This window comes from Amphiprion ocellaris, chromosome 9 (genome assembly GCF_022539595.1).
Source record: "Amphiprion ocellaris isolate individual 3 ecotype Okinawa chromosome 9, ASM2253959v1, whole genome shotgun sequence".
In the NCBI taxonomy this organism is placed as follows: domain Eukaryota; kingdom Metazoa; phylum Chordata; class Actinopteri; family Pomacentridae; genus Amphiprion; species Amphiprion ocellaris.
The window spans coordinates 28,162,525-28,176,033 of record NC_072774.1 but is presented as its reverse complement, the minus strand read 5'-3'; the positions used below and the strand labels follow the sequence as shown (position 1 = coordinate 28,176,033).

Sequence of the window (13,509 nt, the reverse complement as noted above, 5' to 3'; positions counted from 1 at the left end):
TAACACGATCTGGCTATAATCACATCCAGGCAGGATATGCAAAAGTGACCAAAAGAGGAAAGCAGTTAATCCTTCTCTGGAAATGATTCCCTTTTCTCGTTTTCATCTTATGCGCTCTCTTTTTTTTTCTTTGCTTGTTTTCATATCCAGAATATATTTCCTACAACTGCTGACCTACACACTCATCAATTTATTTCACGTATAAAATACAGGATATAATGTACTGAATTTTTAAGTGGGATATTATTAAAAAAATCATTAAGTGGTGTGATAAAAACAAATTGTAGATCTGCTAATGTGCAACAATTACCCACCGAAGGCATGATATTTTAAAGATTTCATTTCATTAATAGCTCGCATCGGGACTTTCTTTCTCACTACACACAGCCAAAGGAATACAATTCCCTAAAGATGAACTGGTTTCCAGTTTCATGTTGTTGTTTGCGTTTGCTCTATGCGGAAAAGAAAGAAGACAAAAAAAGAGAACCGGCTCGGGAAGGCATCAGTCAGTGAGGTTAGCGAGCATGGTAGCAACATGACCTCAGAAAATGTATCCTCCTCGGGTAGGTTAAACACACACAAACACACTCGCTCGCAAACAAACACGCACTGAGGCCATGCTCATTTCCCCAGTCCTCTTAACAGGCTAACCTGCTCTCTTCATTAGGGTGCTGTGGGGACTTATCACTGTGTAGTCTTTGTCCTTGCTGTAATTGCCCTCTCGGCATGTCAGCCTCCCACCCACCCACCCACCCACTACCACCATCATCATCACAGCAGCCCTACACCCAGCCAGCACACCCAGCATCAGCCCCCTCGTGACAAGCTCGGTGAGATGGCGGTGCGGGGAGCCTCTCCTGAGACCTGCTGATCGGCCCCTGAGGTCCGCCAGTATAGAGAGGTTTGTCCTAGTTAAAGCAGCACCGGCAGGGACACCCCCCTGAACGCTACGTCTGCCCTGCCACAAGCCCAACCTCCAACTTGGCTCATTTACTACTGTACTAACATCCAGTGGTAGTCTACCGTATCACCAAAGATATGGGGAAATATTGTCGTTAACAGATTTTCTACTTTTTCAAAGTGTGACTTTGGCAAGCCGTGGACACTCAAGTATATTTAAATGAGCCTTCTTCCTTTGTAGGAATCCACTCGTTTAATTAATTGTAGAAGTTGCTTGCAATTCTAAATAAGCCGCTGTGTCTATAACAAACTTTCACTTCATTATCTGACATCAGCCAATTCTGGCAGTGCCACTTACCCACACAATTACAACTATTCTCCAGGTGTATTTCATTAAAATTTTTTAAAACGATCATTTGCAGTAAACATTAGAAGAATCACAGACTTGAACTTGTCTTTCAGCAAAACGAAGAGAAACTCAGCTGCATTTCATTCATGCAAGAGCTCCACATGTACCATACACCAGGCAGTCAGGTATTGCAAATGAGCTCTGCACCTCTGGGTTCCTAGCAAGTTGAATGGCGCCATCTAATGTTCAATGAAAAGATCACAAGTCACACAGCTGCCCGTTTCTTTGAGCTCTAAATCAGATGCAAAGAAATAAATCAGCTTTTTGGCTCTACTTGACGCCCGTGTAGCCTGTAAAAGTAATCTGATTTTGCTAGAGTCGAGGGGGGGGGGGTTGGAAAGGCAGCATGCAGGCTTTGAAATGACCATAAAAGTGAGCAGAGTGAACCCCTTAATTTGGAATTTAACTGTAATAGACAAGGAGCTATCAGTGTTGCAGCATAACCCTGACCTCTGTTTGTTTTGCTGAATAAAGAGAATAAATGAATAAATGCTTCCTCTTCACGCGGTGCGTTCCTCCTCATCACGCTCAACGTTTTTTTTTCCTTGCGGGGTAATCGATGTGTCAGCGTTTTCACGGCTGGCTGCAGGGGTTCAGACCCACGCCTCGGCCTGGAGGGGCTCAGCGACGCAGAGGTTAACATGGTGCTGTGTCGGAGAGCAGAGATAGTGTAGATGACAATGGGGTCTCCTACTTTTCAGGCCACATGTCCTCGCTTTTATTTTGTACAGGACTGACACTTGTGGATTCCACACAGAAAGCAAGCAGCTCCCCCTCCTATACATTTACCCCCACCTTACACAAAAAACTACCCCCATCTGCCCCTGTCAGAAGGTTCAGCTCAATTTGAAGATCTTACTGGCAGCTTCAGACTACAAACCTAACCTCTCCCGCTGCTTAACACCACCTCAGCCACCAGGGTCACGAAAGATGCAGGCAAACAAACATTAAGACATAAAGGAGATGTGATGTGCAGTATATCGTTTTAATAACTTTGTCGCACCACATCTGAAATGCAAACACATTAAAGTGGACGCTGTGCCCCTCTCATTAAACACACAGCAGTGTAAACATTATCCACCACCCCTCCAACCCCCTTCCACACTTGCATAAACACACACAAAGACCTCACTGCCTTCCTGCATCCCTGCATCCATCCAGCGGATGCCACCAACAAGCCTTGGGAGTTTTTCTACGGGGTTGTTTTATGCGTCCCACAGGGTTCGGAGACAGTGAGATGTAGCTATAGCACACAGAGGATCCCAGTCAAGGACACGGGCAGCATCACTCATTCCGCCATTATTTGCTCATATTTAAAGCTGGGGAGGTGTGGGGGGGTTACCTGAGGGAATGTAGCTACACATGCAGAGGAGGATGGGTGATTTCAGAGTCCGACGGGTGTGCTGAGCTGACTGAGAGCTAAAGGAGACGCAACACAGCCGAGGAGGAGGGAGGGAGTGACGGAGGGCTTTATATGTCAGCCCGGTGATACCAGCATTTTTATGGCCGAATATTTTTCCTCTTGTCAGAGCTGGATAAGGAATCACCATAAGGTTGGGGAGCATGAATATTGCCCTTGAGGGCCCACTGTGGCTGCTCCTGTTTATGGTTGACTAGCAATCAGCCTCCGATTCAGGACCCACAACCCCTCATCCATCCACGTCAGCAATTAATCAATTAAACGGGCAGCGGGGAGGAGAGGGATCGGCTAGGTGTGTTAATACAATAGCCTGTTAAGGTTGATGTAATTTCATCACTAATGTCACCCATTCATCATGGCTTATTATCTGTTTCGCATAGACAATGGTCAATATCACTTCATAAATCTGAGAATCATGGGAATCTTGTGATATTAAGCCCGAAGGATGCTACCAAATAATGGGCTACGGGGCATGAGGGGCCAAATTTAATATGTAGGCCTGATGAAACAAGTGTTAAACCTAATGTGACAGATTACACAACAGGAGCACAGACATTTGATGTAATCCATCAATGGATCTGCAACAGAAAATGGAAGCCTAATTATATAGACTGTGGCAAACAAACACCATCTGAGAACAGTTTGGTCCTTAGATACTGTCTGTTTGATATACAAATCACATAACTGTCTTCGCTGTGGCACTGCTGAGAGTGGAGACTATGAAACTCAGCCCATACATTCTATCTGATTAATTTTAATGGGTTAAAAATAACAATAAAACGAAGGCCCACTATGAATCCTTGCTGACCCAATCAGGGACCACAAACATGATGTTAGAGAAACCACGCCTGTTTAAATCATGATGTAGCATCAACAGGCTTTTATCATAACAGGGAAGGCAAGTTGGTGTGTGTTTGTGTGTGAGTGTAAGATGCATGTGTAACTACATGGCAGCGTGTGGGCGGAGGCCCCGTCCGCTTGTGTGCCTGGTATGAGTGTGTGTGGGCCAGACCACATGTGATACACAAAGTGAGAGTGGTATTTGGCGTACCAATTGATATGAAGGCTTGTATCTCTAACAGTGTTTTTTGGACTCCAGCCAATGACAGCTGACAGTATGTGCTAGTATTTCATAACTTTAAATGTCACTGTTTTAAGAGCCAAAACATTTGAAAACTTAGAAAGTCTGAGTGCTTCTGCAAGAACTCCAAGTAGAAGCAGGCTAGGCCATAACATCAGGACAATGGATGCTGGTAAACGGAACATATTAGAATCTCAAAGTTGTATTTCAGGCCTTTTAAAATGTTTTGTAACTCTAACAACTAGTTATTTGCATCCAAATCACTTGCTATCCTTTTTTTTTTCTTTCAGAGAGTTTTGGCTCTGTCAAAAACTGCTCATTGTGGGCTAGTAAAGCTCATTGTAGTACGAGGCCATACAAATTAACCTGACATGACCTAAGAACTAATCATAATTATAATCTATGGATAATTGTTTGGAATCTGATCAAGCCCTTTCATTAGACTTAAGGGCTTATCTCAGACAGGCAGCACAGTGTTGATTAATTCTACAATAAAAACAGTATGTAATCAAAGAAATGACATCACATACATCATAGCAGAAGGACAGCACAAACTGGCCAATGTCCAAGTCTTAACAGAAGGCCAATACCTGCCCTGTATATCGGTCTGAAGACTAACAGCTTCAGTCAGACACAAAGAGCCTCCCTTCCACCCAAGCCAACATTTCCCCAGCACTCCCAGCAGGTACATCAGCTCAATTATGATGATGGCAGTGACTGATTGCATTTTACCTCTCCCCTGTTCCCCCAATAAGTCTGGCCATCACGAGGAGAGGGAGAAAGGGAGAGAGACAGAGACCGAGACAGCAGTGCCATCTCCGGTGAGCTACAAACATCCCAGATGCCAGTCTCCAGGACAGTATCAAACATCTTGGTGGCAGACTCACCATGAAAATAATCTATACCTACAGGAAGTCAATTAAAAAGTGCCAGGGGAGATTAAGAGCAGCGTGACAGCTTTTCGTCAGGCCACGGGTTTGTGTGGGAGAACCAGCGTGTTGCGTTGTCTGCTGTGTGAGTGAGAGGAAGGTGAAGTGTGTGTGTTGGTAGTAAAGACATGTTGGGAAGCAGGCGGCAGCGGCGGTGACGGCGGCAGAGGAAGAAGACCATCGCCCAACACCCTTAAAAGCCCCTTCATGAATATTAAAAAGGCCCTTGGCAGCCGGCAGCTCTGCCACAAGTTTGCAAACCAGCGTAATGTGTCTGTTTGCGCTGAGAAAAGGGCTCAGTCTGGATATCAATTAAATCAAGCGTTGTCAGTCTGATGGCCCTCTCAATGGAGGGACAGCCCATTCCCCTCTACACATCAGCTCAGCTTTGTGTCAACCATCCATCTCTCATCCTCCCCTCCGCTTCCTCCTCTCTCCGGTTGCCATCTTTATCAGCCTTGACGCACTCTCTCTCTCTTCCTCCCTCTCTCTCATCTCCTTTGCTCTCTCCCTCTCTGTCTCTCAAGCAGCCGGTAACTGAATGCACAAATTACTCTCCCCTCCACCTTTAACTCCCACTAAATCTTTCCCCTTTTCCACTTTGCTGAGCCGGGATATTTTATTCCTCCATCAAATATGCATCCCATTAATTAAGTTAAATTACTCCTGACTGCCAAATATTCCCTGCCCCGATGGGTGTCAACACAGAAATGCATGACTGTGAACCTGCAATGACACGGCCCCAACACTTAAACATGAGTTACAGCCTTTTCCAGCTCCATCCATGGGCAGATTACCAGACACTTTGGGCTGCTGAAATTAAGCGCCGTTCGCTCCTTCCCCTCCACCCAGCTTTTTAATAAGTGCACAATGGATGACACTCGCACTTCTGACAATGAGAGGACTGATATTTTAATTACACCCCTTTTTTCATCTGCCTTCCTCTTCATCTTTTAATTGCTGTTGTTAATCACTCATTAGCTCCCCTCTCCTTATTTTTTTTCCTCCTACAATATACCTATGACATGATTAGCTCTATAGAATGGATTGTTCAGCAACATTTTTAAAATAACTCAACTACTTTATAGGATAAAGTTTGCACTTCTTTTGTCCCGGTTTAGGGTGGAGGGTGTAAACTCATTTTACTCATGCTTCTCTGCCGAACAGAGTCCCATTTGTTAGCTGATGTTAATCTTCACAAGTTAAATTAAAAGTGTGTAAAATGCTATCATTTAAAAATCTTCTCTTCATTTTTTGCCCTGCATGCCCTGCAAGTTGAGATTCAACAAAAACAAAAAGTGATAAAAAGCCGAGAAAGGCTGAGGCCACAAGAAGTTTAATGTTTCAGGAAAGAAGCGACTAAGATCATGCATAATGCAGACAATAGCCTCTTAACTTAGACAGTCCTCAAGTGTAGTATAACTTACTATCATAAGCCTATGTGCTGTGTTGGCTTCCTAGCTTAACCACTGATCTTGCCGTTTACTGTCTGGACCCAGTGTTTGTTTTGGTTTGTCTTTGATTAAAGGGAAATGGTTTGATTATGAAGCCCCGAGGCCCCTGTTGTGGGCCCGCTAAAGAATATGAGATTGTTATTAAAACCTAATAGGAGTGATATGCTGACAGAGATTTCTCTCTTTGTCTCTAGCGCTCAGAGATGCTGAGTGGGTTCCCATTCAAACTCTTCAAAAGCATCCTTTAAACCTACATGAGACTGACCGAGCAAACAGACTTTGTTTCCCTCAAGTACTTGTGCTGTGCAATTTGAAACACAAATTTAATAGCATTCATTGCCTTTTTGCTGAGCATGAGGCCTTATGACACAAACTCAGCTAATGAAGTCATATGTTTGTTGTTGTCATCTCTTCATACCTGTGAGAACACATCACTTCTGAGGAAATGGAGTCTGACAATTTGGCTCCAAAACAAGTATAAAAAGTGTAAAACTGTACACTGGTGGATTTATATTGATACATCGACGCTGTCTAGATTTCTGTCCCTCCTCTCTTTTTTCCTCTCTTCCCTCTTTCCGTGTGTGCATGTGTGCCTGCGCATGAGTGTGTTTCTATTGCAAAAAACATTAATTTTACAAACATCAGCCCAAGGCTACTAAACACATCCAATCCATTATGCTGCGCTTTATCGTGTTATGGGGGGTAACGGGCTGTAAAGCTGTCTCGGTCATAAAGAGCGATCGCAGAGTGCCGAGTCAAACCAGAACGCAGAGCTCTCCAAGCCATACGCAGCCCTCGTTATCATCAGAACAGCTCCGTCACATACTTAACCTTTCCAGACCAGCCTTTCTGCATTATTTTCCAAATGACCTTTAGCGTTACTTATTTCATTTCCGATAATGGCGTACTAAATTTAGTTAAATGCATCAGAGCAAAATGTGTTTACTTTGGTGAAGGGGTCCACCCTGACTGACAAGGACCATGTTCCCAGACTGAGACTTTAAAGTGTCCGAAGTTGTAAACATTAATACATCTTCCTGAAGGGAATAAGTGCAAGGCGCTGTGTCTGATGAACAGAAATTATAGCAGCTGGACCGAGTCAGTGGACCATATCTATTAAATGAATACATAAAGCAGATATATGAATATGTGGCTGTCGTCTCATCCACAGAGAAGTTCATGGATCCACTGGAAGGCACAACCCCCGGGTCAAGGTCAGTTCACTAACTTTTAATATTTTTGAGGTACATTCAAATACAACAAAGAAAAGATTAGAACTATGCCTTAAGGTGGTCATGCTTAATTTCTCCAATTTTCTTACTTACCATGCATCCAATTGCATATTGACAAGAATCTGAAGGTTGATAACACTACCGATGAAATATGCAAACACAAAGGGCTTATTGTTGGTTGTTAATGAATTCAGAGTTCCTGCTTACAGTTCCTGCAAACACGCAGTACATGCTCTTGGCCGCGCACAGCTAAATCATTTAGGGGCATAATGAGTTTTCAAAAGGTCCAACTCCAACATAAATACATTGCTATCCTGGAGCTGTTGTACCACACGACACAATCCCTCAGCAGGCTGTAAGGAGCAGTGTGTTTCATGGCCTGGCTGTACGAGCGGCGGGGGCCAGGGTGGAGGGATCTTAGCAAAATCGCTAATGTACGTGATGATTAAGTGTAACTCAAATACCGAGTGTGTTGTTCATAGGCCTGACAGGCAGTAATTTGGTGTATTATATTCTGTGGTTTTAATTGCACGCCACCAACGTGTCCCTCTGACACGTTATGAAGCGATGATGTACAATTATTTCGGGGCGGCGGGAGATCAGCGAAGTGACATTATAATCATCCTCATAGGGATCCCTCTCTTCATCTGCAACAACCATTAATGTTTAAATGGGAGGAAGGAAGAAAAAAAACACATAAAAATAGTTCTCAGGGAGTTCTAACCAGAATCTGTTAGAGGATTATAGAGAATCACGTCAGGGGAGAAGGAGAGGGTGTGGATAGACAATAGAGGGGCTGAGTTAAGTGACGGCTTTCTCTGGATAAGCAGCAAGCTAAGATGCTCCTCCACTGTCACTGCCAGGCCTCACACTACTCATACAGGCCCGGGCATTAAGGCACATTACAGCGGATGAGCCACGCAGGGCGGAACTGATGGGCTATTCTGGGAACAGACCAGACAATCTCACAAGACAGGGGGGACATAAAAACCCTGACATGAGCCAGCCCCATCCTGTTAACAGTCAAATCACACACACAACACCCAACATGAAATCATGACTATATATACTCTCTCCAACACTAAGTCAAGAACACTAGAGGGGAGGGAGGGAAAAAAACACAACACAGACTCCTCCGCACCAAAGACAAACTTTAGCACGCCACAAACTTTTTGTGTTTAGCAAGAAGGAACTGGGTTTTTTTTGTTTGTTTGTTTTTTTTAAAGCTTTGTTCGAATTCCTGAAGTGACACTAGGAAACGGGCAGCTTATGACCCATAATCATAAAACGGCAGTCCACAAGAGGACAATCCATGTCCATGATAGTGTTAATACTTCTAAGGCCTGGGCTGAGATATTAAACCAATGCCTCAAAGCATTTAGACTGTTAATGCATAATTTAACACCTACAACAGCACTGGATGTCCATTGCATCTTTGGGGAGGACGGAGAGCGGGAGGGTGGAAATGCTGAATCCACGGCCTTTCCGCTCGGTGATGGAGGAGAGGAGGAGGAGGCTCATTAAGTGGCCAAGCCCCAATGTGGACAAAACACGCCAGGAGGAAACACAAGAATCTGCCGTCTCACATGCTGGAGGATTTTTTTTACCAATTAAATATGAGAAATCTTATCTCGCATGCTAACAGCCAATTTGTGTTTTTCTGCTGTTTTTACATCCTAAGAGTTCTTTATAGGCAAATTAGGACGGGGAAGTCTTTTTGAAAATAAAGACGGGAAGATAGATAGGTAGGACCACGGACAAACAGATGTGGAAGAAATAAATGGAAAAGTGAGGCAGAAAGAAGTGGGAGCAGTGATGAGCGAGGAGCTGAACCAGTGCACTCAGGTTTGATTGGCAGCATGGTCAAGGGTTCAGATCTGTCCTGGCCTTGCATTTGCATTTGTTAATTAAATGCCACAACAATATGATCTTTAACTATCAACAACTTCCCCCTGCTCGTGAAAAGAGAGCAGCGGCAGCGAGCTGAAGCTAAAGTGAGGTGGACAGCCGAGGTGCAGCACATCCATTCGTTCTGAGTCAGAGCCGAGGTAATCTTCTAGTGAAAGTTTAACAAGGAAAACACGGCAATCGATGGCAGTGAGGAGGGATTTTTTTTTAAGAAAGGAAATAAAAGAAAAAGGACACAAACAATGTGCTGAGCCTAAACAAAATGGCAATAAACTTAACCTAGAAACTCTGTGCTACATGGAGGCCCAAGAGTCTGTAAGCATGAAATAAATTAATGAAACTAAAATTTTAGAGAGAAAAAAAAGGAGCCCAAACACACTCTTGTGTTAATTGACATGATAAATTGTGATTACACATAAAAAGACCCCAAAAAACTTTTTTGGTTAAGCAAAATGTTATCATCATTAGTATCCACTGGAGAATGCAGAGCTTAATCGCACTATAATCTTACTTTTCTAGGTCACCCAAAACAAAAAGGGTAATCACATTACACATTATACCTGAAACACGGCCATCCATTAGTAACGTGCTTTAGATTCAGATTAAGGACGTAGCATCAAACGTGAAAAGTTTGGGAAGGGGAGCAGGTTATATGTATGTATGACTCTGGCCTTAATGAGGGTGTTTCTGGGGGTTTCTTTGTGTTTGCTGCTCTTTAGTCAGGAGGAGGGATGGCCTGGTGATCAGTCAGTACTGAAAGCACACACAGGGCCGATTTGTCACCAGTGGCTGGCACTGGCAGCACACAGCTCCTCCATCCGCATGATTTGTGAAACCAGGGGCTGTATTTAGTGGTCCCATTTAAAGGCATATTGGAGAACTGTTCCGTATGTATATGTGTGTGTGTGTGTGTGTGTGTGTGTGTGTGTGTGTGTGTGTGTGTGTGTGTGTGTGTGTGTGTGTGTGTGTGTGTGTATGTACAGCTCGACACTTGGTCAAAGCCCAACACATTTGCAGCACTTGGGAGAAGAGGGTTTTCAGCTGGAGGGCTTGTGAAACATGAGCCTTTCCTCTCATTAAAGGAGAAGCTGTGTTTAAACCAAAGCTTGTTTGCTCCTGCTGTAATATGTTTGCGAACATCAGCAGGAGCAAATAAACACATTTGCCGTGCTCGGCTTCAAAAGAGCAAAATCGGCCTGCGACTGAACTAAATGGAACAGTTTACACAGAATCACACAGAGGGAGAAACTAATAACTCTACATATGTCTTCATCTTAGCGAATGTGCAGCCATAGAAGCTCAATGGCACAAAGCTGGAAATCCCACAATTTACTGTATTCCCCGACTGCATGTTAAACAGCTTAACACATCCATTTGAACATGGCAAGGCAGTGAGGAGGTCTACCACGGGAATGAAAGGAGCAGAACACAACATATGGCGTACATGTAGGGGGTACGAGGTAGTGCGATAATAACTGTACTCTTGCACTACTGGGTATTTATAGACTGGTGGTTACCTACATAAACTTACAATTAGGATTATTTGTACAGCTGAAAGCATGAACACTATAAAAGAAACTCTACTTCTGTTACCTTCCCTTCTTGATGAAAGCTGACTTTATACAGTATTTGGCTTCTTAAGAACGGTCTGAGAGCAATAAAAGGTTGGACTCAGTATTAAGTGGAGACCATTGCTGATATTTTTGGAGTTATTTTTTGATTTCTTCTATATTAAATGTCTTTAAACCAATACTTTTATTGCCTGAATAACTATTAGCATATGTACCTGGGAGAGCACGACCTTAGAAAGGCATATTAATGACATTATGTGGTAAAGCAGCTCATTTGAATTGTGAGATAAACAGATTGAAATCGGAGAACCCATCCCACTTTTGTTGTTATGATCAGGCAGGAATGCATAGGCTTAAGTTATGAATTAGCTTGAGACAAACAGTTTAAAGAAGCTGCACAACAGATAATTAGCAGATCACATTTGACGAGAGGAACCTACTAAGCATTGGCTGTCACTCCATTTCAATTTCCACTCTCAGCTTGTTAACGGAAGATATGTTATGGAAGATGCTCTGCAAACTACCAGATATTTCTCATAAATTATGCCAAAATATGCTTCAGAATAAACATGACACTTATCATCTGAATGTGTCTGCAACTTACCTCATAAGGCTGAATGAATTCTCAGGGGGCTCTAATTAAATGTCTATGTCTCAGTAATATCAGTGGAACACAAAGAGCCTAATCCTAATTTCTCTCCACGTTCCATGAGGACAGCTATTTATGCCCAGTAGATATAGAAACTCCCTACCGTATGTGGCAGCGTGAAAAACAGATTGGTAGGGTCAAGAAGGGGAACTGGGATTGGGCCTAAGCAGGGATTTTCCTGCACTAAGGAACTCTTGGTGTTTCCTCAAGTGATTCTAGTAAGCTCCAAAGTAAATGTACATTTTTAAACCAGCTTTGCTAATTGAGATTTAATTTAACCGACCATAATAGACATTATTCTTTATTAAATGGTCAAAAATGACAGTAAATTGTGTAGATTTCTATGTAACGTCCATTCTAAGCCAGGAAAAACCTTACTAAGACACTCACATTTTTAAAAAAAAAAAGTATGCCAGCTATAAAAGCAAAAAAAGTACCTGACTTTCACCTTTAATGGCCAGTATTTTGATCATTTGACCACCTTTGTCACCCAACTTGGGCAAGCAAAGCCTTGGTTTAACTTGTTTCAGGTTCTAGCCTTGTGCTTTAAAGAACGTGTTTTTATTGACCTTTGGAAGATGCTGGTCCTTGTAACTCACCCGCATATGTCACATTTGTACTCTCGCATCCCGAGATGTCTCTTCACATGGTTCCTGGCGTCTCCCAGCTGAGCAGTTGCGAAGTTGCAGATCTTACACATGAATGGCTTGGATCCTGCAAAACAAAGTATGGAGAAATCATATGCAACAACAATATTATGTCTGAAAGAAGGACGAAAAAAAAGGACAATTTTAATATTACATGACTGTACAACTGCTGGGCAGAAATGTGATTTTACATTACAGATCATTTTTCAATGCCAGGCAATGGAAGACTGTTATTAGTTCTCTGCTAGGACTTCAATCTACTTCACAGCCACAAAATTACTACAAAATTATAGAAACAGATGCCCTTACTCCAGTCCCCATAAAAACTACAGTCACACTCCAAGTGCCAAGCAGCTCTCCTTTCACTGTCTATCTATCCTTGTCACTCTCCTTCATCTCTTACCTACTCTTCCTTTGCCTGTGGATGCGTAAATTGGATTCCAAAGGTCAGGGCGAATACGTAAATCAATTCTGTGTGTGCTCACTACCTCCCATTCCATCATTAAAGCGCTAATCACTCTGGCGGGCTTCACAGGGAGGTTTCTCCCTAATTATTGTCATTAATAAGTCCAGAGGGCGGGGTAGCATTTGAGAGAGTGGCAAAGCCTCTCACTGCTATTTGTCATTTAAGAGCAGAGCAGCGAGGGCCAATGCCTGTACTATCTGTGTGATGCACACTGAAGGTAAACGGGGTAACAAAGTGCCTCACAAAAGTAAAACAGCAGAAACTGGGCGTTAGACAAAGTAAGTTATATATATTCTACACTTTAGTTGTACATTCTACACTACACCAAATGCTTAAATCAGCCCAAAATTTGCTGAAGCCCACATTTCTTCACAAAAATCAAACATCTGCATTTACTGAAGCAAAATAAACATGTTGTTCAGCAGGCTGAGGGCAGCATGACACAGTGCGACACTCGGAACTAAGCGGCGGCCTGGTATGATATCCACGTACGCATCTTTGAGCAAAACCTCACCCTCTCCTAGTGAATATCCCAAGACGTTCTACAATATTTATTCCAGGGGCAGCTGCTGATTTGATTAAGCACTTTGTGTAGATTACTAATTCGTTCATACACGGTTCACTTGCTGTGAGCTGGAAGTACGACACATCGAATTTTATGCTGGTAACGAAGATTGAAAGGCAAGCCTGTGCTAACAAGGCCCATAAACACAAGGGACGGCGGGGGTGTGCGGGGGTCCACACATGGGCAGCAGCAAAGCCAGCCTCTTCATTTCACATGTCCCCACAGTATACTGCACACACAAATCACAGCACGGAGTCACAAAGGCGCAAACGCAAAAA

At 43.2% G+C, this 13,509-nt stretch overlaps 1 protein-coding gene across 2 annotated transcripts in view; it reads right to left on the bottom strand.

The window, feature by feature from the left end:
* The window catches only part of znf407 (zinc finger protein 407), a 150,994-nt gene that overhangs the window by 125,280 nt on the left and 12,205 nt on the right, over positions 1-13,509 (bottom strand). For both annotated transcript variants that reach the window (XM_023276849.3, XM_055013850.1), the window contains exon 4: positions 12,153-12,267. In XM_023276849.3, the coding sequence (XP_023132617.2) occupies positions 12,153-12,267 (115 nt within the window). The remainder of the gene's footprint in view (positions 1-12,152; positions 12,268-13,509) is intronic.